Source organism: Apiospora phragmitis (assembly GCF_038363925.1).
Source record: "Apiospora phragmitis strain CBS 135458 chromosome Unknown utg000010l:1.0-9815664.0:1.0-9183399.0, whole genome shotgun sequence".
NCBI classification, from domain to species: domain Eukaryota; kingdom Fungi; phylum Ascomycota; class Sordariomycetes; order Amphisphaeriales; family Apiosporaceae; genus Apiospora; species Apiospora phragmitis.
Window position 1 is genome coordinate 654,567 of NW_027117409.1, and position 20,615 is coordinate 675,181.

At 54.7% G+C, this 20,615-nt stretch overlaps 5 protein-coding genes across 5 annotated transcripts; 1 reads left to right on the plus strand and 4 right to left on the minus strand.

Annotated features, from left to right (window-relative positions):
* Positions 1-77: 77 nt before the first annotated feature.
* PG994_010010 (uncharacterized protein) lies at positions 78-1,925 on the minus strand (the record flags this gene model as incomplete). Its single annotated transcript, XM_066861419.1, has 1 exon — positions 78-1,925. The coding sequence occupies one exon, from the start codon at positions 1,923-1,925 to the stop codon at positions 78-80; it is 1,848 nt and encodes a 615-aa protein (XP_066710529.1).
* A 1,506-nt stretch (positions 1,926-3,431) lies between these two features.
* On the plus strand, positions 3,432-4,615 carry PG994_010011 (uncharacterized protein; the record flags this gene model as incomplete). The annotated part of the gene is made up of 4 exons (XM_066861420.1): positions 3,432-3,999; positions 4,089-4,159; positions 4,210-4,443; positions 4,508-4,615. The coding sequence occupies 4 exons, from the start codon at positions 3,432-3,434 to the stop codon at positions 4,613-4,615; spliced, it is 981 nt and encodes a 326-aa protein (XP_066710530.1).
* Positions 4,616-6,902: 2,287 nt separating this feature from the next.
* On the minus strand, positions 6,903-9,130 carry PG994_010012 (C6 transcription factor; the record flags this gene model as incomplete). The annotated part of the gene is made up of 4 exons (XM_066861421.1): positions 6,903-7,419; positions 7,486-7,766; positions 7,840-8,766; positions 8,891-9,130. 4 exons carry the CDS (start codon positions 9,128-9,130, stop codon positions 6,903-6,905), a joined length of 1,965 nt encoding a protein of 654 aa, XP_066710531.1.
* Positions 9,131-12,328: 3,198 nt separating this feature from the next.
* On the minus strand, positions 12,329-13,120 carry PG994_010013 (uncharacterized protein; the record flags this gene model as incomplete). Its single annotated transcript, XM_066861422.1, has 1 exon — positions 12,329-13,120. The coding sequence occupies one exon, from the start codon at positions 13,118-13,120 to the stop codon at positions 12,329-12,331; it is 792 nt and encodes a 263-aa protein (XP_066710532.1).
* Positions 13,121-16,074: 2,954 nt separating this feature from the next.
* On the minus strand, positions 16,075-19,892 carry PG994_010014 (uncharacterized protein; the record flags this gene model as incomplete). Its single annotated transcript, XM_066861423.1, has 5 exons — positions 16,075-16,800; positions 16,826-17,341; positions 17,376-19,284; positions 19,305-19,636; positions 19,719-19,892. The coding sequence occupies 5 exons, from the start codon at positions 19,890-19,892 to the stop codon at positions 16,075-16,077; spliced, it is 3,657 nt and encodes a 1,218-aa protein (XP_066710533.1).
* Positions 19,893-20,615: the final 723 nt, after the last annotated feature.

Below are 20,615 nucleotides of genomic sequence, written 5' to 3' on the forward strand. Positions count from 1 at the left end.
GCTCTTTCTCGAATAAGGGTTTCATATCTCTCTTCTTCGTCGTCTTCTTTTTCTTCTTTTGACTCGCTTCGTTCCTTCTAGGCACTCCGCGCAGACATGAAGGTGATCTCCCCCTTGGCCTCAATCTCGTCTTCTCCAGTACTAGTCTCTTCATCGCTCTCGTCGAGCGAAGCGACGACCATGCGCGCGAGGCAAAGCAGCCTCTGCCCGCTGGCCCGCAACACCGCCTTAGCCTCGGCCTCGTAGTCCTCCACGAACGGCCCACCGCCCCGACCGCGGCCCCGGCCCGACGACGTCTTCTTGCGGACCTTGACCTCGCGCGTGTCCACGCCCCGCTTCGCGACGTCGACCAGCGCGGGGCTAAACTGTTCGGTCCCGTCGACCCAGACCAGCTGCACGAGCTCCTCCAGCAGCATGCTGACCTTGGCGTTGTCCTCGGCCTCGATGGTGTTGGACGCGTAGGGCAGGAAGCAGCGCTCGATGATGACCGGGCTGGTGCCGTTAGCATCGTACCGGTCCGCGTCGACGCGCGCGGGCGAGACGGCGTTGGAGGGCATGAGCAGAAGGAGGATGTCCTGCAGAATCGAGATCTGGCTGTCGAGGCGCAGCGCCGAGGTCGTCTGCGTGATAAAAGCGTTGAAGACGGTCAGGGGCAATACTTTGAGGTGCTCAACATAACTCTCGTAGAGATCAGGAAGCGACACCGGTGGGTCGGGGAGGAAGTTGCAAAGGTAGGACAACATCGCGAATAACCGCTGTCGGAGCTGAATCGATTCCACAAATGCCGGTTCCAAGGTCTGCAGCTTAGATTTCCCGGAGCTCGACAGAAGCTTTTGCGGTGTAGGCGGCTCGGAGGCTTGAGACGAATAAATGGAATCATCATCCAGCCAGGCCCCATATTCACCCTTCTCCAGATTCATTTGTGTTCTCTTGCGTTTATTGATGGCCTTTTTAGAGATGCCCCGATGTTCGTTAGGCCACATCTCCTGAAAGACGGAGCTGGAGCCTTTGCTCCCGTCGGCGAAAAGGGCCTTCATGATCCATTTCAGGCCGCCCAACCGCCCCTTCTGCTGTCCGATAAAGCCGGCCAGAATCGAGTCACGCAGCAGGATGAACTTATCTTCGTCACTGCGCGCACCCGCGCGGATCGCTTCGACGTCCAGCCGATGCCGCTCCAGGAGATCGGCCTCGAGGACATCAAACATAAACTCCAGCCACTGGCGCCAATAATACCAGCGGTTGGGGTACAGCTGACTGCAGTTGAAGGCCCAGCCGACCACGCCGAAGAAGTCCTGCCCGCGCCGCCAGACGCTGTCCTTGAAGTATTTGCCCTCCATGGGCGCGTCGCCCCAGGTGTCTTCGAGCGTCTCGTTCCCGCTGTCGGAGCTGGGGGTCCCGCCCCGCGAGTAGCGCGAGGGGCCGGTGCCGAAGCGGAAGGCCTCCTTGAAGCGCGCGTTGATGGGGCCGACGGTGCTGAGCAGGCAGCGCAGGTAGGCCAGGGAGTTGTTGGCCGTCTCCGGCCAGGTCTCTTCCTTGGGCCTGTTGGTGAAGTCTGGGTGGACGATTAGGGTGCTCAGAAGCGCTAGGTGGTTGGGCGGCGGGCAGAACGAGGCATCCTTCCTCGTCGCATCTGGTATCGTCGCGCGTTTGCTGTTGTTGTCGACATTGCGGCCCAAGGGGAGCAGGTCGTTCAGCAGGTTCAGGGCTATCGCGTGTATGTTCTCTTCCAGGTAGATTTGGCAGTGCTGCTTCAGTTCGGGCGGCAGCTGTCGGGCGAGGCGGTACTGGGTGTCGGTCTCGGCATCGTCGGGGCTACTGATATCGGTGATGGTGATATCGGCCAGGTGATTGGGGGAATCCGTCGCAGTCTTGAACGAGTCTGGCGAAGACAGGGGCGAAGAACTGTCAAGCACCCGTGGCGGCATAATGGCTTGGCGGCTCTCGCCGGTTGTCTCTTTGCGGTGTATAGACGCGCTTCAAGAGGAGAGGAAGAGGAGGAGGAAGGATTGGTGACGCGTCAAACCGCCATCTATCTGACTTCTTAGTTGAGTTATTCGTTAATTCGGAGACTCGACGCCGATAAGCTCAGAGTTCTTGCGATAGCTCAGAATCGCCCAGAAATTGGGGAATCGCGAGTTGCCGTCGCGGGGGTACGCTTTTTAGCGTGTCACTGGAGCCGTGAACGCCTAAGTTTCGTGTTAGTGCAAGGGTCCGCCGTGCATTGCCTGCACATGCCAATTGCGGCCGGTACCTGGCATAGATAACCTTCAAGGTTGACGAGGTATTTCAGACTTATTAAGCTTCGTATCTCATCATAATAGTACATAGGCAGGTAATTGACGAGGTTTGATGTCAGAAACCTGGTAAGCCCAGGCTCAAAGAGCTCAAAATGCCGCGTGCACAAGGCTTCGTGTTGCCATGGTACGGAGTACAAGTTGCTCGTCGCAAAGCAGTTGCCCAACGGAAGTTTTGTTTCTGTGCAAGGCAACCACACCGCAGAACACTGCCCTGCCCGCACTCAAGATTAGTTCAATGCTCTTTTTTTCTTCTTCATTGGGGGTAGAATCCTCCCGATCCCATCCACATGACTCTCAAGTGCATCAAGAACCATACATTAGAAGGCAGAAGGAAGAAGAGAAGCAGCTCAAAAATCGCAGTGTGTCAATTGCCCACAGCACCATGACTGCGCCGAGAACCCGCAGGCCTAATATAACGCTATCCTCTTACTATATCGTGGTTTACTCACCTGCTAACCGTAGTATACTCAAGTACTGTAGCTAAATCCATGAATGTATCGCAATCTTCAAACAGTGGCCATCTCCACCTGCCGAGGCGGCAATAGAGCGATTAGGGAGCTGTCCATCGTCAACGATCTCCTCCTTGTAATCGGAAAGACCGATTCTCTCAACCACTCCAACGAAGTCACCGCTTCTTGGGAATGGCCAGCAGCAGGTATGCGGCTGAGTAAGTCCACTTACAAGTAGCTGAGGTGAGGTGGGCACCGCTCAAGCACCGCCTTTCAAGATAAAACCCGGCTAAGATATTCGCGCTTCGCAGGCCCCAACCAATTGGCTTGAGCCAAGACACTACAATAGTCCTCTGGCATCTCTCCATTTATACGAGGGGAGTTCACCAGTGAGCGGGTTACCCGTCCGGGCCCGAAGGTAGTCAGCATGCCATTTTGGAGAACTTTTCCTAGGTTGGAAGCAGCACTGCCTGTGAGAAGGCTCATAGCGGATGAGTGAGACACCAAATTGGGTGCCGTGTAGCGTTTCCCGTATAAGCGCCTAATTCTGTAGTGACAGCTTGCTTACTACAACTCCTGGCTGTCCGTGTCTGAATGAAGAGATGATGAGGTCTAAATTTCCTCTGGCCAGAGTTGCAAGAGCATGTAACAACCTTTTGCAACTCCCGCTCAGTTGATTTTCATCATGGCGTTCCAACAAACCCAGTACCCTTATCTGCAATATGGTGGTGATGGTATTAGTCCGCAACAACAACCACCACAGACAGAGAGCTCGCCAACATCGTACGGTAAATGGGAAAGCGTCGCCCGGCGGCTACAACAGCCACCCCAAGCACATCCGCCGCCCATTTACCAGCGCCAGCAACAAAACCAGCAGCACCAGCAGCACCAGCAGCACCAGCAGCACCAGCAACAGTCATGGCATCAGCCGCCGACGGGCTACGCAGCCGAGGGCATCGCGCGCGCCCACCACTGGGTCGCCAACAACCACCCCAACCCGGGCCCGCCGCCGCCGCCGTCGGTGGTCTCGCCCATGAGCACAGTCGGCGGCGGCCAAGGGGCCCAGCCGAGCCTGCTGAGCTACCGCACGCTGCCGCCGCGGCCCGGGGCGCGGAAGCGCAAGGTGTGCGGCGTCGAGAAGGCGCACTTCATCATCATTATGGCGGTCGCGCTGTTGCTGCTGGTCAGCGGCATCGCGACGGGGCTGGGGTCGGGCTGGCGCTCAATAACAGCAGAAAGCCATCACAGCCAAGGTGAGAGAGAGAAAGTTGCTCTCTTGTCTTTTCTGTACTGCGTCGACAACTCATGAAAAGGCACCAAACCACTTGAAATGAATCACCAGCACACTCCCAGCAAGCATGCCAGCCCGAACTTGTGACACTGCACCACACTGCTCATGAGTTCGGCGAATCAGTTTGTATGTTTCAAGTCCATTTTGCTAACACCGAGTTCTCCAAATGCAGCGCAACATCATCATCAGAAACGTCAGCCTCAGCAGCCACGCCCACCCAATCTTCGCCGGCGTCCTAACGCCGGGGCCCATTGACTTCCCGAAGGACGAACGAAAAGCCTACACTTCGCCGCCGGGGCCGTCATCATCGCCGTGGAAGCCCTTCAACGTCCAGTGCGGCCGCGACTACAACAGCGGTCCCAGCGCCCCGGAACTGGGCCACAAGGAGGTCACCGTCAGCATGACCGTGTGCCTCGAAGAGTGTAGCAGCCGCCCAAGCTGTGTCAGCGCGGGGTGGGGGGCTGTACCAGGGCAACTGGACGCGCTGGATGAAGAAGCAGCTGGGCGAGCCCAATATCCCCGAGGGCTGGTACTTTGCGCAGCTCCAGGGTGTGGGTTGCGGCGGTTCCAAGGGGTAATTAACGATAGTGGTATGACAGGTTCCGCGCCTAAGTTAAGGAGACAAAAGGCCGCATTGTAAAATATGTATACATATGTAACAGCAAATATGAGCCCCGACATAAACGAACTGCCGACCCAAGCCTGTCTGTGTCTCTGTTGGTGGCGTCTGACTTTTTCGCCGAACGGTAGCTGGCTAACAAGGGCTGAAAGGAGGAAAATGTCTGTCTGCCGGCGGTTGCGGTGGAAGTACAGTAGTACGCGCCAATAGTGACTCGAGAGACTCTGGGGTCAGTGTAACTCGGTACGTCATTTAGACGGTAATATCAAAAAAGAAAAGAAAAAGCCATCAGTGGATGGTTCTTATAAACGGGAGGATGTTTGACACTCTACATGGAGGGTTATTGGCACGCCCTACAAGGTTTCAGAGGAGGTAGCCTTCAGCAGTGTATGGCTTCATGGCGTTTTGCTCAATACGCTCACCAGATAGGCTTTTCTTTCGTGTCGGAAGAAATACCCTTATGACCGACCATGGGAGATGATACAGATGCTCTCCATACCTTACTTGGATAGGTAGCCGCCCACACAATTCCATACTTGCCTCTCTCTCCCTTCCGTACGAACTTTAAAAACAACAAATCACATTGTCGTCATTAATACTACAGCTGTATGGTCGCCGACCCCCGTCAGCGGTGACCTGTAAGAAAGTAGTAAACTCATTCACGAATGTAATCAAACCCATATTGCTTTGCTATGGGGGGTGAGACAAACCCCGAGCCCAGTATCAATCGAGCAAAAGCCTATCATCTATCATATCCTGTTCATCCTTCATTTGCGGATAGACCTTCAGATCCAAGAGCGAGCAGGGGCGGGACATGGCTCGGCGAGGTAGAATCGGGCTTCTAGGGGAGGAAATGAACATGAATGGTCATTATTCCGAGAGGAAGAAGACACAAGGGAGAGAAAATGTATGTATCTGGCGCCTGGTTTCCCCCCGGTGCGACCAAATAGAATACAGGGGTCGGTCGAAATTCCGGGAAAGAGGGTACGTACGCGTGGATGTGTTCGGCGACCTCTGAGCATTGTGGGGGAGAAGGATTTCAAGGGAAGGAGATGGCGCCCCCAATCGGCTTCTTCCTCTGAAACTGGGTGCCCGCGGGCCCGAGTGTCAGCGCTATTAACAAAGCGACAGGGACCTTACGAAACTGCCGGTGACCTGGCCGTCAGGGAAAGGAATATATCGAGCGCATATACATGGGTTCAGACAGAGATGGACGCCGACGAAAACGCATGTCCACTTCCCGGGCACCAAGCTGACACTGAGGTCCATTTCGGTGCTCACAGCTACGAAGAACCTACCAGCCTGCAAACTCACTATAACATTCATCTGGCAGTCTACATCTCTCCTATTCAAAGAGTAGTATTCATTAATCATGAGAATGCTCGCCCCTCGAAATCTTAGACGGCGACCTCTGGCTGCTACCCCCGCAAGTTCGCCGAGCCGTCCCTAGGTTAGCTAGCTCCCCCGTAAACCCATTCAATCGCCGTCTGGCCCTTCAGCACCCACTAAAACTGTCCAATAGGGGACCCTTAAATCCCAGCCAGAAGCCCGAGCACGGCGACCACCACACAGCGCCCTCCTCTCATTACGACTCCGACGACCCTTTTTCAGCCGCACAACGCATGCCAGTAGTATCTCTCCTTTTGATGCACGCCTCGTATAATATGTCACTGATTTAGGACAATGGATATGACCAACAAGCATGGCGTTATACGATGCGGGCATTAGCAATAGCCAGAAAACCAACCAGAAAAAAGAAACCAGCGCAGCGTGAAGCAGGGGGGAGATTGCATGCACATATATATGACAAGACGCAAAACGAAATGGATCACATATTATAGACGCGTACGTAAGTAAGGTATGTTCCGTAAAGATTTTGCCTATAAGTATATTTCTCTCTGCCGTCTTGAACTCTCAACATCCGGGGGAAAAAGCCAAAATGCTGCTGTGTTGAAGGATCATCATCCTTCCAGACTCGACACAAAACTCCGTCCAGATATTGTTACATCGTGCTCCTTTGTGTCTTATGATCCATACCACCCCCATTCCACATTTTAAAACACAATATAAAAAGGCCCTTTTCGAGATCCCGTTTTCCAGAAACAGGCTTGCCCTGTTCTTCGCAGAGGTATGTTTTGGTTATATCGGTCCAAGAAGAAATGTTGAAATCGAAATCCCACCGAACTCACTCCCCTTCGGCAACCCACATCTATCATGGCTGAACCCGTCGCTCGCCATACCCATCATCAACTCCCCGGCTGAAGCATGGTGTTGATATCGCTCATAATACTCTCATCCGACGCAATGGAGCTCACAATCTCCTCCTGCGTGTACCCGACCCAGAGCGACGCATTGTTCTGCTGCACCTTCTTCGCCCGGTAGATCTCCTGCGCGACACCCTTAACCTGGCCCGACGCCCGCCCCGCGGCCCGCCAGACGCTACTCAGCTTGTTAAGGGCGCCAATATTCAACCGAATCTGCTGCCGCAGGTCCTCGTCGTTCTGCACAAAGTACAGTGCCCACTTACTCAGGTGCACGATCGACGACAGCGTCAGCACGCACGTGAAGAAGTGCGTGTGGCATGTGATGGGCACCGCGTACGTCACCATCTTGCTGATCGCGCACGCCGCCGTGATGATGTGCTTCGTGTGCGTGTTGAAGTGCTCGCCGCTCTTGACCATCTGGTGCGGCGCGCACGCCGTCACGTCCCGGGCCGGCGACGAGTCGAGCTGCGAGTGCGGCTGGTGCAGGATAATCGTACAGCTAAAGGTAGGGAGAAAAGGGCTCAATCAGAGAGATCGAAGATAAGAGGTAGGGGCATATACTTACGCATGGTTGATCATATGCGCCTGGAACATCATCTCGTCGAGTTGGCCGTCTTTGTTCAAACAGTCCCGCTTGGACTCCGGTAGATGCATCCTCCAGTTCGATAGTAACACCTCTATCCGATCGACATTCTCGTCTCCGGGGAAGACGCTTTCGGGCAACCGCATCATGCGACCCAGATTCCGGATGGATGCAACTCGGTAGGCGAACGAGGAGAACTCTCGCTCCTCTCCACTAAATAGCTGGTCGTCGAAATCCTCCAGATACATGGGTCGTGGGATAAACTACAGAGTGGTACGATTAGTGCACGCGAGCAAACAAACAAAATAGGACACACGGAGTCAGTGCTGCACTTACTCCTGAAAGGTACTCGTGTTCTTCGCATGGTAGGGCCACGTCGGCAACGATATCGAATAGGAGGAAGTTGGTCTGCCGATGGACGCCAGCTACCATGCCGTCGACGATGAACAGGTCCCACCACGTCCGCCTCAGGCTCTCCTCAAGCACGGCGTCACCCTGGCCGTGGTTGGTGGCGTAGGCGCGCTGGTAGAGCCCGATCTCGATGGCGATGCGCTCGACGTCCGAGAGCAGGTCCCGGGCCTTGTCGTTCTCGCAGCTACCGTCGAGCCCGATCAGCAGGATCACCATGGCCTGCACGAGGAAGCCGTCCTTGGCCACGTCGGGCGCGTACACGAGCCGCATGGCCTCGTCAAAAAAGGTGGCGCGAGCCGGGCCGACCTCGTTCTGCAAGTACAGCGAACCCGCCCACCGCATGGCCGCCAGCAGCGGCTCCAGGTTTCGCTCCTTCGCGAGAAGCAGCAGGTGCGGCTTGGGCAGGGCGCACGGGTGGCCCGGGAAGAAGTGGTGGTAAAAGGAGTCGACGCAGCGCTCGGGCAGCGTCTGCGGCGGCCTCGGCTGGTTGCTGAACTCCATTAGGGCCCCGCTCACCGGGTCAAGGTAGGGGTTTCTGTACAGCTGGAGGCCCGAGAAGCCAGGCGTGGCCACGAAGGGGGACGATACCGGGAGTTCCGGCAGACCCAGCACGGAATTGTAGGCCGTCATCGTCGGCGCCGATGTCGTCACAGTCGCGCCGAGCAACATGGGGCAGCTGTCGCCACCGGCGGAGGGGGGCGAATCGGAAGCATGTCGTTTGTTTGGGTTCTGGGCCGTGTTCCTTCTAGGGCCTTTGTAGCCACGCCGGGAAGCGATGTACTGGCACAAGCTGTCGCTGGCCTTGCATCGTGTACACGGATTGAGCCCGTCGCACTTGAGATGTTTGGACCTCTTTATTTGTCACGGCTCATCAGCTTCCAGGTCAACAACTTCGAGAAAGGGGGACAGTAGAGCAAAGCATGACGATGGGGGTGGTAATGGTACTAGTAGTTCTAGTAGTCCGCACGCTACTTACGCAAGCGAGACAGGCCGCCGGAACGGTTGCAGATGGCGCGCGCGAGTCGTTGGCGGGCGTCGAGGCTACTGACATGGACGCATTCGGCGGTGGCGGCGGCGGCGGGTGGAACGACTCTGTCGAAGTAGTCGTCGCCGAAGCATTCGAAGTCTCGGGCAGCAAAGAAGGGGGGTTGAACGCGGCGCCCGAAGACGAGACGGCGGCGCGTGGTGGAGCGGACTCGGGCGGATAGCGATCCATTCTTAGCGAGTCCATATGTAAATGACTGATGACGATGACTGCCTTTCTTATATACCAAGTATGCTCACGCGCCGAGATTGCACTTATATACTATAAATCGTAGGAACAGACGCGATGGCTAAATGAAGCGGCTTGGCATTAGTTGGTTGGCGCCCGTTTGGCAGCAAATACAAATGCCGAAACGAGTCGAATATGCGACGGTGGTGGTGGGGTGGGGAGTGAAAGTGAAGTAAACCAGGGAATCGATTGAGTGGTACTGAGGGACGGGGCTAGGAGTAGGCGAAGTATGAATGGCCAGTTCAGGTAGAGGTGATATGTGATACACACATAGATATACTTGCATGCAATCGACAGTCGCACTGCACGGAGACGCTCCCGGCTGGAGGGCTCGGCTCTTCCCAAGTGATTCGTTTCTGCAAGTCATAAGCAGTATAATGCAACGTCCGCAGATTCTTCAGCTGCTGTCAATAACAGCACGCTGCCTTGTCCCCTCTCTTCTCCTCAATATGTCGCCCATCAAAATGTAACTGTGCAATTAACTAAACAACGAGGAGGAGGGAGGAGGAAATGCTGCATGTGTAGTGGCACCCTACCGGCGCGTACCCACGCGTGTTCTGAGACAGACGAAAAAAAGAACAGGGAAGAAGAGAGAGCCCTGGAAAGGCGCTGCCACCCGACGACCCGTACATGCATGTACGGGGGGCCAGAATACGGGGGCATGGCAGGAGAAGAGGGGCAGGGGTGGGATAGCCAAGATGGCCCAGCTGGTCCGGGGATGTGTCTGTATGCACGCACAAACCAGGGTGTAGGCAGTCTCCGCCTGTCAATACATCTGTACCGCACATGTCTAAGTAAGTCATCCTGTCCAAGGGAAGCATGTATGTAGTAAGGAAACAAATAGCCCTGTAGCATGTCCTCATAGAAACGCAGTGGTGCTGCTGTCGCACAGCAGGCTGGCAAGAGTCAGGAGTCAGGGCTCATCATAAGCGTCGCCGCCTAGTAATGTTTCTCAGAAGATGGATGTGCGGATGAAAGTGGGAATCGGGTTAGGTGCTCTACCATTGGGCCTCGGTCATCGTGAGTCGATTGATTAAGATGATCGGCCCTTGAACCAGCCGGTACACTAACTCTGCGAGAAAAAGACCCCACCCAGCGCAAACGAGGCAGGGGGGCAGGTTTGATTGGTGGCTACCATGTATGCCGAAATGCCTGTCTGCAGTAGTACAATATCATGGGGGGAGGAGAGAAAAGAAAAGAAAAGAAAGGGAAACCACGTCATCCTGTAGCCGAAGAACAACTCAACGTTGCGGAAAAATCAGAGAAGAAAAAGAAAACTTGGCCCACGCCACAGGCCCAATCGTCCGCTGACAATTACTGACGATGGGACGGGTAGAGCCGCCTCGCATCGATAGCCAGTGTCCAATGACATATCCGGTATGCGACTCGATTCGAATTCGGTACTAGCTGCGGCAGGGGCGCAGAAGCGTCGTGGGAAGGACCGTAACGCACGAGTCGCCAAGCTCCTAATTGCAAATGAATCATGAATCATTGGGAGAAATACTCGATCTTATTCATCACCAAGAGGAAAAAGGAGTAATCATCGCGTAAATCGGCCCGCCTACCACCTCTCGTCGCTTCCCGAGAGCCGGCAAGCGTTGAGCTCGGCCCAGATGTTCCCCCACATAAACCCAGTACCATGGACGAACGACTGGTAGCTGGAAAGCCGGCCCACCTGCGACGACGGGCAACTGGAGCACACTGTCATCAACGACCAAAATAGGGCTTGGTCGGGCTAAAGATAGTACATAGCACTGCCCTGAAGATGCCTCGGCCCTGCACTGAGCCCTCGAAAAATTGCTGGGCTGGCGTGCGCGTCGCAGCGATATCGTCACCGATAGATAGCCCGAGGAGTATGTATGTAACCTATGCCACTCCATCGTCACGCGTCCCACTTTCAAGCCACCCAGCGGCATTGGGAGCCGCATCCTGCGAGCAAGACGTGTGCCTGCCTCGAGCCTACATGGCCCATGATGACATACATGAAGAAGGGGTCCTCTACCGGGAGGACTTTTTCAGCTCGATCCGTCTTTATTTTTGGAGCATGGTGTAACCGCACAACCTACACTATTGAATATCCAAGGGAGCCACAGAATAAGGCAACACGGTCCACCAATTCCGACGCTTACTACTTACTAGCATTATGTGCTTCTTGATAGCTTGAAATGGCACAGCGTGCATCATGCAGCTTATAGTGACCGACTGGAAAGAATCGAATCGGAGAAAAAAGGGGAGAGTGCTAAAGGTGTTGACCCAGCAACAGTTGCTTCCATTGGTTATAAGTTCAGCTCTTTGCCATTTATCTTCCTTCGAAGAGAGGCGTAGACATGCAACCTCACTCATACCTGCAGTAACGACCTATCAAACTATTACATACCTTATGGAACCTCTCAGAATGATGCCAGACTCGGTACCATTGAGGCAATCGTGGATATCCTGACTGCAGCCAATCTGTACATTGCCTGCCGTGCCCTTTGCACACTATACCACTCGCCCGTTTCTGAATTTCTTGGTCCCAAAGTTGCGGCAACCTCGTTCTGGTATACGTTTTACTACGACTACTGGCGCCAAGGACAAGAACTACTCGTTATCAAGGAAATGCAGAAGAGACACAAGAAAAGACACCAACACGTACATATATATAGTACAACCAATATTAACCAATGTTTGCGTTCCCATTGGTCTTATTTAGCAAATCTAGCAAGCGCTGACACGCAGACCGACAGATCGGTAACATCTAGACCGCACACTGCCTCTTTTTCTTAGACAACTTCTGATCCTCGTAACGCAGTCAGGTACAATTTAGTAGAGCATCTACGTGTCGATCAGAGGGGGAAAGCAATCGGATTATGAATAAATCATGGCTATAAGAGTACAGCTGAGGCATGAAACATGCATACTAAGATTTCTATAATAGTATAGTTATACTATTATTTCAAACAATATAGATAGCTTGTAGGCTTTTCTAATCGTTAAACATCAATGAAACCCTACTGGTTATACCGGGTGTTCGGCCCGGCACAGGGATTCTTCTCTACCCGAACGCGCGCTGATGGTCACAACTGATTGGTATGTAATATTGTTTAGCTGCAACATGGTAAATTACCTACCGACGGCCCGATCCGCCTAACCATCCCTGACCTAGTAGCTGTAGATCCATGGGTACAAGCACGCCGGCGCGACGCACAAGAACACGAGCAAGACCCAGACATACCCGAGCGGCCGGAACCACCAACCCCTGACCCCACCAGGAACGGCCCTCCCCAGCCGCCTCTCCACGACCCGCTCCAGCACACAGACCGCCCCGTTGAGAAGGAGGAAGCAAACGTCGCCGCCCACAAAGCTGCTGCTGTCCCGCATGATGAACCAGCCGACCGCCGCATGGACGAGCGCAGACAAGGTGAAGATCACGAGCGTTCTCAGCGCAGCCGATTTCAGTCGTCTTTTGTCATTTTTTAACCCGGCGGCTGGGCCGCTTCGGAGGGCAGCAGGCATGAAGGAACTCAGGGAGGCCACGTGCAGACGGTGCCAGTAGACGCCCCAGAACCGGCGGAGCGTGTAGGCCTCGGTTATGTCGCCAAAGAGCGGCGGCCAGTCCTGGGGTTGGTCCCAGCCGAGGAGGGAAACGCCGATCAGCGCCGCCAGGTCATGGAGTCCTGTCAGGACCGCATGGCTGTAGATGAAGAATTCCACGGACATGTAGGCTCGAAGACCCAAGGCCCACGGGTCGGACAACAAGCCCAGATTCCGGCCCGATCGCGAGAAGTCCTGGAGTATTGTGTGCAAGGCCGTACATATGCTGTATACGGTATACATGACTGCCATGCGGCAACATCTCAGGATCGCGAACCGCCATAGACTAGCAGTGGATGGGGCCGCCGTGTTGCCGTCGGTCAGTTGGAGCCGTCGGAGGTTCGCACCAGTGCGAAGCATGGCTTTGATGCGCACGCCAGGGGGTAAAGACCCCAAAGGTAATACCACCATGTCTCGGAGTAGTAACGAGCTTGTGTTCAGGAATACTTGCAGCACCGCCATGACCCATAAATCAGGCCAAAAGGATGGGTGGGAGTGCGCTTGTCCTAAGCAGCTAATCATGGCAGCGATGTGTGCCAGGCTCAGCACATAACGTGGCATTCCAGCCTCGCGTTGGATAGCATGGTAGAATAGGATGGCGGAAATGAGAAACCAGGAAATCGGATGAGATGCTATTAAAAAGAGCATGATGACCTCGTCTGGTGTAGGATTCCAATCGAAGTTTGCAAAGTGATGTACTGTAGGCAATCTCAGAGACACGGAATCAAGTTTCAGGATACCATTTGTGAGAAGTTCAAGACATAAAAATGGAAATTATATATCTTAAACTTGCGTCTCTCTGATATCCGATAGTCATTTATATGGAGACGGGCAATACCTAAACCTTTTAATTAAGAAAGTATAGGGCGAACTAGAATAGGTTTCCACATGGTCCTCCTGAATGATCTAATTCCTGCATTAACAAGACTACCATTAACGACAAGAAATCTGCCGAAAGTGTTTAGCTTATAAGGATAATATCCTAGCCTTGAGGTGTTGAAGCGGAAGTGGACGACGTTGCAGATGGCGATAGTATCAGTCAATTTTACCTGCTTTTAAGAGAAACCTATTTCAGAAGCACCCAGAAACCTTCGCAACTCTGTGTGTATAAACCATGTCCGCTCTTCCCGCCTTTCCAACGGAGATTTCACCATTTGTGAGCATCACACCCCAACTCCTTCTTCCAAAATCCCATAACCAAGTCGTGCGCCTAAACAGCCTCCCGTCGGGATCGTTTGTGAATATCGGCAACCAGCACCGGCTCTTGTGGTGTGCAATTTTAAGGTCAATTAATACAGTACGTAAACCTACGTAATCTTCAGGACAAAATTGTCGTACGTGCTCCAACACTGGCTGCTTGGGTAGCGATGATGAGGCTCGCACTCTCTACGCAAACCCACTTGATGTTTCTGCGGCCATCCGCCTGCAAGTATCCTCTTTCGTAAGCCTGCCCTGGAAAGCTGAAAGCCCCGACCCGTCGGCCATTCTCAGGCATTCCCTACGAGCAGCAGCAGCTCGAATGCAATACTGACTGGTTTCTCGGTGTCACACACCGTCGCATAAGCAGGACGGACACTTGCAAGACCGCCCCAATGTTCCGAAGCCAATGTCTTACACAGCTACCAGCTGATGTGTAAGTAACCCTGATCTTTCTCCCCGGAGTACCACGGTCAACGCTCATATGGTTCCATCGCCGGTCCACTGTGTCCAAGACCGGGGTGTCAAGGAACGGAAGTGGGAACCACGGCACAGGTGTCAGGTATGCCCAAGTAAATAGGCAACGTATATATTCTTGCTTCAGTGCCACATCGTCCCATCGTAACGAGAGACTTGACGAGAACTTCAGAAGATCTTTTAAGGAAAGAATTGTTAATTGCAGGTGCTGCACCAAGAAGTCAAGCCACTGGCAAGAATACAAGAAAAAGACACATGAAAAAGAAATCAAGGGGCCAGAAAGCTGATGATGATACAGAATAGAATGAGAAAAAGCAAAAAGAAATTATTGCACTAGCCGCGAATCGAACGGGGCCCATCGATGGCAACGATGGATTTTACCACTAAACCACTAGTGCCTCTGGAACAGTTGTAGGCCTGATGTGAAATAGTTGAGACTTATTTAACTCAATAACTTATGTGTATCAAGCACACCTAACCTATCTATCTATACCAGAATTATTTCACGCAACTTGCTTTCCTGCTAGCCATGGTCCTGGGTGGACGCACGTATCCCCAGAATGTTAAATGCAATATCATTGTCGGCGTCGCTTACTGCCCTGGTTCTCGACGATTTTGCAACTTCACCCGTCCAATCATCGGCCCACGACACCTTGCGTTCAACACAAAACAGTGAGTAACCTAGTTCGGTTGAGAAAGCTCTTGCAGCCGCAGAAGAGGATATTGACATGAGCTCCGCCGAATAAATACCTTAAGCTAGCCATGGCTCATTAAGACCAAACAAGTATAAGATGTTCTAATCACTACATACCTAAGTACCCACTTACCTTAGGGGTATGGGGCTCAATGCTTCTCTCCGTCCTTCCCCAGTGGCATACCATCAATCAACCTTTCCCGTCATGGAAAGCCTCGCTCGCCATGAGCAAAGACTCTTGCCCTTGCTCTTCTACCATGCCCGACATTAGCTACATGCCCAATCACCTGACGCGTAGCAACAAGATGTAGGTAGTTTCCGTGCCACGATGACACCGAACAGTATACACAACTAACTGTACCATACATGGCCTCCTGTGTGATATCGCATAACCCAGGGATTGGATACTGTGTCATACACGCCCCCTTTCATACTTCAAACCCCCAAATTGCATGGCCACGCATTCATAGGTAAACCCTCACAAGAACATGGCCGCCCAAGATCCGTACTTCACCCAAGCTTTCCCAGCCGAGTCTCACTTGACTCGAAGCATCTCGCACATCAACTTGGTAGATGAATAACACATTAATTATATTCTTTAACAAAGACAAAACAACTACTAGAGTAGAACGTTGCGTTACCCGGTGTAGCTTTACGTACGTACTTCAGTCAGAGGGGAATCGAAGTAAGAACCAGAAAACAACAAAGGGGGTATCCATCAACAGGAAACAATACAAAAACAACAAAACAAAATAACGATATGGATACCAGTGCTGTCGACCCCGTGTGTATCCATCCCCCCCCCCCTACTCCAAACATGCATTCATCCTTCCATCTTTCCAATCCGGAGATCAGAAGGGAGAGGAACCGGGAGTGTATCTCTCTTGTACTCCTTCTCCTCATACGCACAAGACCTTGCCTTGCCTTGTCCACCCCCCTCATCCTCTTACATCCCATCCACCCCATCCCCCACCCCAACCGGCCGCGTATCCTGCCGATTCGGCGCCACCCGCTCGCCCTCGACGTCCTCGCGCACCGCCCGCGACGCGTTCTGTGCCGCCTCGCGCTGCACCTCGCCCACCACCTTCTTCTTGTTCTCCTCTTTACTCTCCTCCACCTCATTTATCCTTGTCTCCTCCTCTTCCTCACCTTCATCCCCTTCCTGCTGTCTCGACAACCTCCTGCTACCACCCTTGTTGTTGGTAGTACTGGCACCCCCTCGGCTAGCAACGCGCTGATCTGCGCTCTTGCGCGACTTGCCCAGCACCGCATTGATGTGCTCCCCATTCTTGACAGCCGCAATGGCCTTCTCAGCCAGCTCGACGCTCTCAAACGCCTGGCCCCGGCCCCACTCGCCCAGCTCCAAGCCGTACTTCTCACCAGGACCAGCAGGACTACTACCCGTATCTTTATCGTTGCCAGTGCCGCCGTCATTGCGATCATGATGATGATAATGCATATGCGGCCGCCGATGCAGCCGCGCCGCAATGCTCCGCTTCCCATTCTCCCGCAGCACGAGCTCGCCTAGCTGCCGCATCACGTCGTACCCGCGGTACGTCTCCTCCGACAGCGCCGCGCGCTCCGGCGGCCGCAGGTTCAACAGGTCCCGCTGCGCCTGCACGATGCGCGCGCGCCGCACGTACCGCGCCGGGTTGTGCCGCCGCTCCAGCTGCTTCGACACGCCTTTGAGCGTGTACCCCGAACGGCGACACCAGCGCCGCGATCGGCTTCAACACCAGCCCACCGAACCCCATGGCCACGCCACCGAGCGCGCCTCCGACGCCGTCCTGCTTCGCGCCCTTGACCGGCAGCCGCACGATGCCCGTGATGCCGTCGTACATGCCAAAGACGAACTCGTGGCCCGCGGCCTGCAGGCCCGACTTGATGCCCGTGACGCGCGGCGGCCGGCGCACCGTGTCGTCTCCGTACAGCCGGGGCGCGTTGTGGAAACCCTGCGCAATGGCCATGGCCAAGTCGACCGGGGCCTGGGCAATGGCCTTGCCAGACTTCTCCAGCCCCTTGGAAATATCCGCACCATATTCTTCAGCGGCATTGTCGAAGCCCGGAGTAGTAGCAGTTAGGATCGAATTGTTCGTGAGCTGTGTTTGAGCGGGCGGTCGCACGTTCTGTTGTTGTTCAGGCTGCTGCTGCTGCTGTTGCTGCTGCTGCATCCCAGAAACTTCACCGCCCAAAGTATCGCTCGGAAACGGGAACTCGGATGCGGCACCGCCATTGGCAATAGGGGACGCCCGGTTTCGGCGTCTTCGGCTCAGCCGCCTGCTTCTTCTGCGTCAGCTTCTGTTGGCGCTTAGCCTCCTTCTTCTTCTTCCGCTCCGTGCGCTTGGTCGACGTCCGGGCAATCCGCATCGGCACGCTGCCAAAGCCGGTGAAGAACTCGCCGATGGTGCTGCTCATCGCCCCGGCGAGACCCGTGACCGGCTCGCCCGGGCCCTCGAAATCGTTCCACTCCTTGTGGCGTATCAGCCGCAGTCGCCGCCACGAGAGCAGACCCTTCTCCACGAGGATGTCTGCCGCCACCGCACTCAGCTTGATGCTCGTGTCCTTGACCTTCCAGACGGCCACGCGGTCGCTCAGGATGGAGCAGCACATCGACTCCTCCCCGCTGAACGCCAGATGGTTGTGGAACGACTTGACAGCGTTCTTGGCGCCATCGCCTTCGGCTTCGATGCTTTTGGCGATCTTCTGCGCCGCCTCACGGGCTTCATCCGTCAGGCAATATTTGATACCGTCCGCGAGCTTGTCGACATCGAGCTGTTTGTAGGGCACGGCCTCGGGTCCTGCGCCGGCAGTGCCAATCATGGTGCCCCAGAAGTGCTGATCTCCAAAGAACGGCACGACCATAGTGGGTAAGCCGCACTTGAGCGCAATCGCCGTAGTACCAGCTCCACCGTGAATGACGCACGCCTGAACCTTGGGGAATAGCCAATCGTGTGGCGTGTTCTCGAGCATGTAGATGTTGTCTGGCACATTATCGCCGCCTAGTCCACCCCAGCCCTTGGAGACCAGTGCTCGCACGCCGGCCTTCTTGACGCCCTCGAATATCATCTCGGTGAACTTGTCCGCATCGTCAACCACAATCGAACCGAAGCCAATATAGATAGGCTTATCGCCTCCATCGAGGAACTCGACCAGATCCTGGGGCGGTTTGAAGGTGGATGCGAGATCAAGGAAAGTGAAGCCCGCAATGTCGATTTCTGGGCCCCAATCTTCCGGTTTGGGCACCAAGCCAGGGCTCCAAAGATAGGTGTATGGCACATGGAGTCGGTACGTGGAACCCGGAGCCCATAATGTAGATACGGGATCGAGCTTCAGCGTATTGACACGGAAGTCGTTGACCAAGTCGCCAAGTCCTTGCCATACCATCATCTCCACCAGCGGGTAAGACATGAAGTTTGTGTACCCGGGGTCGACATTGGTCTTCTTGATACTCGCCAGTGGGTGCGGGAAGGCCTGGGTGGGGGTATAGGGGAATGTGAACATGAGATGCAGCGGGATTCCCAGGGCTTCGGCGCAGTGAATGTGGGCGAAACTGGGCGGATTCGCGATGATGGCATCGGCAACGAAAGGGGATCTGTTGCCCATCATCTTGAGATTGGCCTCGTCTTTTTCGTTGTCGGTGGCATTGATGCAGGCACGCCAAAATCCATCGAACATCTCGGCCATGGCATTGCGCCTGCGACCAATGTCGCCGGCCTTGACGGACTCGAGCTTCGGGATCATGCCTGGATTCTTGACCATGAACGCCATCAGCTCCGAAGGGTCACCCCCGACCGAGAAGAACTCCAGACCCGAGTCGTTCTCCACAAACTCTCTGAACGCTGGGTGGGTGGCTATACGGACGCGGTGGCCATAGTTCTCCTTAAGTACCTTTCCGATCTTGAGGAAGGGCTGCGCATCTCCTCTCGATCCAATGACCATGATGACGATGTTCAGCTCCGGCCGTTTTGCCGACTGTGACGTCGTGGTCGACGCCGAGGAAAGACGTGACGGACTGCCCCGTCCTGACCCGCCCTTCTCGGCCTTGGGCACAATCTTCTTGACGGCGGTTCCCAGGGCCTTGGCCAGATAGCCTGTATTGCTCGTATCGTTGACGGTAATTTTCAAGCGCCCGTCTCTCTTAACCTTGCCCTTGGTGCTGTATTTTTCATTACCGACCTTGAAGCGGCGATACTGATCGTCGCTCCGCCTCCGCTTTTCTCTCGCCGTGGTTTGGCTTTGTTCCAGCGGTGCGCCGCCTGGCGTTTCCCATGGTCCTCGTGCTCATCTTCGGACGCGGACGAGTCAGAGCTGTCACTAGCATCTTCCTGCTCGCGGCGCGCCTGGAGGGCGGCGTTCAGCACGGATATGTTGGTCCCGGCCCGCTTAATGGCCGGGAAGGCAGCAACGTGCCGGGGCGCGTCGGTCACGAAACGCCTCTGCCCCTCGAGCGACGGCCTGCGCTCGTCCTTTTTGCTGCTGCTGGGGAACTTTAGAGGCTCCGTCTTGGTCTTGACGGGGCCGCGCCATCGTCGTCGGGGGTTTTCGCGCGGGAATGTTCGCCATCGGCGGCGGCGGTCTTGGGCGGCAGACGGGGGATGTGATGTCGGGCGGGACTAGGCTTGGGTACACAACGTTGCCGTGGGCATCGCGGACGAGGGCGCCGGGGCGGTCTTCGCTCTGGGTGTCTGTGATGTGTAGCGTCTCGTCGGAGGGGTCTGGCCTGATCGGACCCGAAGGCGGCTTGTCCAACTCAAGGCCTGGCATCGAAACCGGCAGTCACTCCGAACGGAGCACTGGGCTTACTCTTTGGCAGCTGGCCTCAGACGTGGCTCGGTGTCGAACAAAAGGTCGAGGGTAGGATACCTTACGCAGGTGATCGGAGAAGCACCTGAATTTTTCTAGTTTCAGAAAACCAGATCAGTTTTCCTGTCGGTACGTCTTCAGCCCAGTTGGCTGATCTTTGGGCAAATAGGACGAATGGTGACGTTCCAGTGGTCGGTAGGGATAAGCTTCCGGCAATTATGGGGATGTACGGGTGCTTCGTAGAGGATCTTATCCACAATCGATCGGTATTAGTAGAGAATTAAACAGGTCTGGTCTACCAGAGTGGCAATATTTTTTTTTTTTGCAGAAACCAGTATTTGGCAATAATGATTAAGAAGAATGGATGTTTGTGTATGGGATTCCAGAAAAGCAAGCGGACGGACCAAGCCCAACAAAGACCCTTCGAAGGTGTCACGAGAGAAGGTTTTTGGCAGGTGAAAAGGTGAAAGTACATGACATCACATCTCGATTGCCCTACCTCTCCAGCGCAGATGCGGCCAGGCGGGTGCTGTAATCTGTAAACAAATTCAATAGCGGCCTAGCCAAGGGGGGCAGGGGGGGCTTGGGGGGAGCATGGGAGGGCGCTAGAGGCTGACGGAGGCCCCTGTCAAACCCAATTAGGCCACTTGCCATGGGGCTCGGCCGGAGCGATCAGCCCGGACA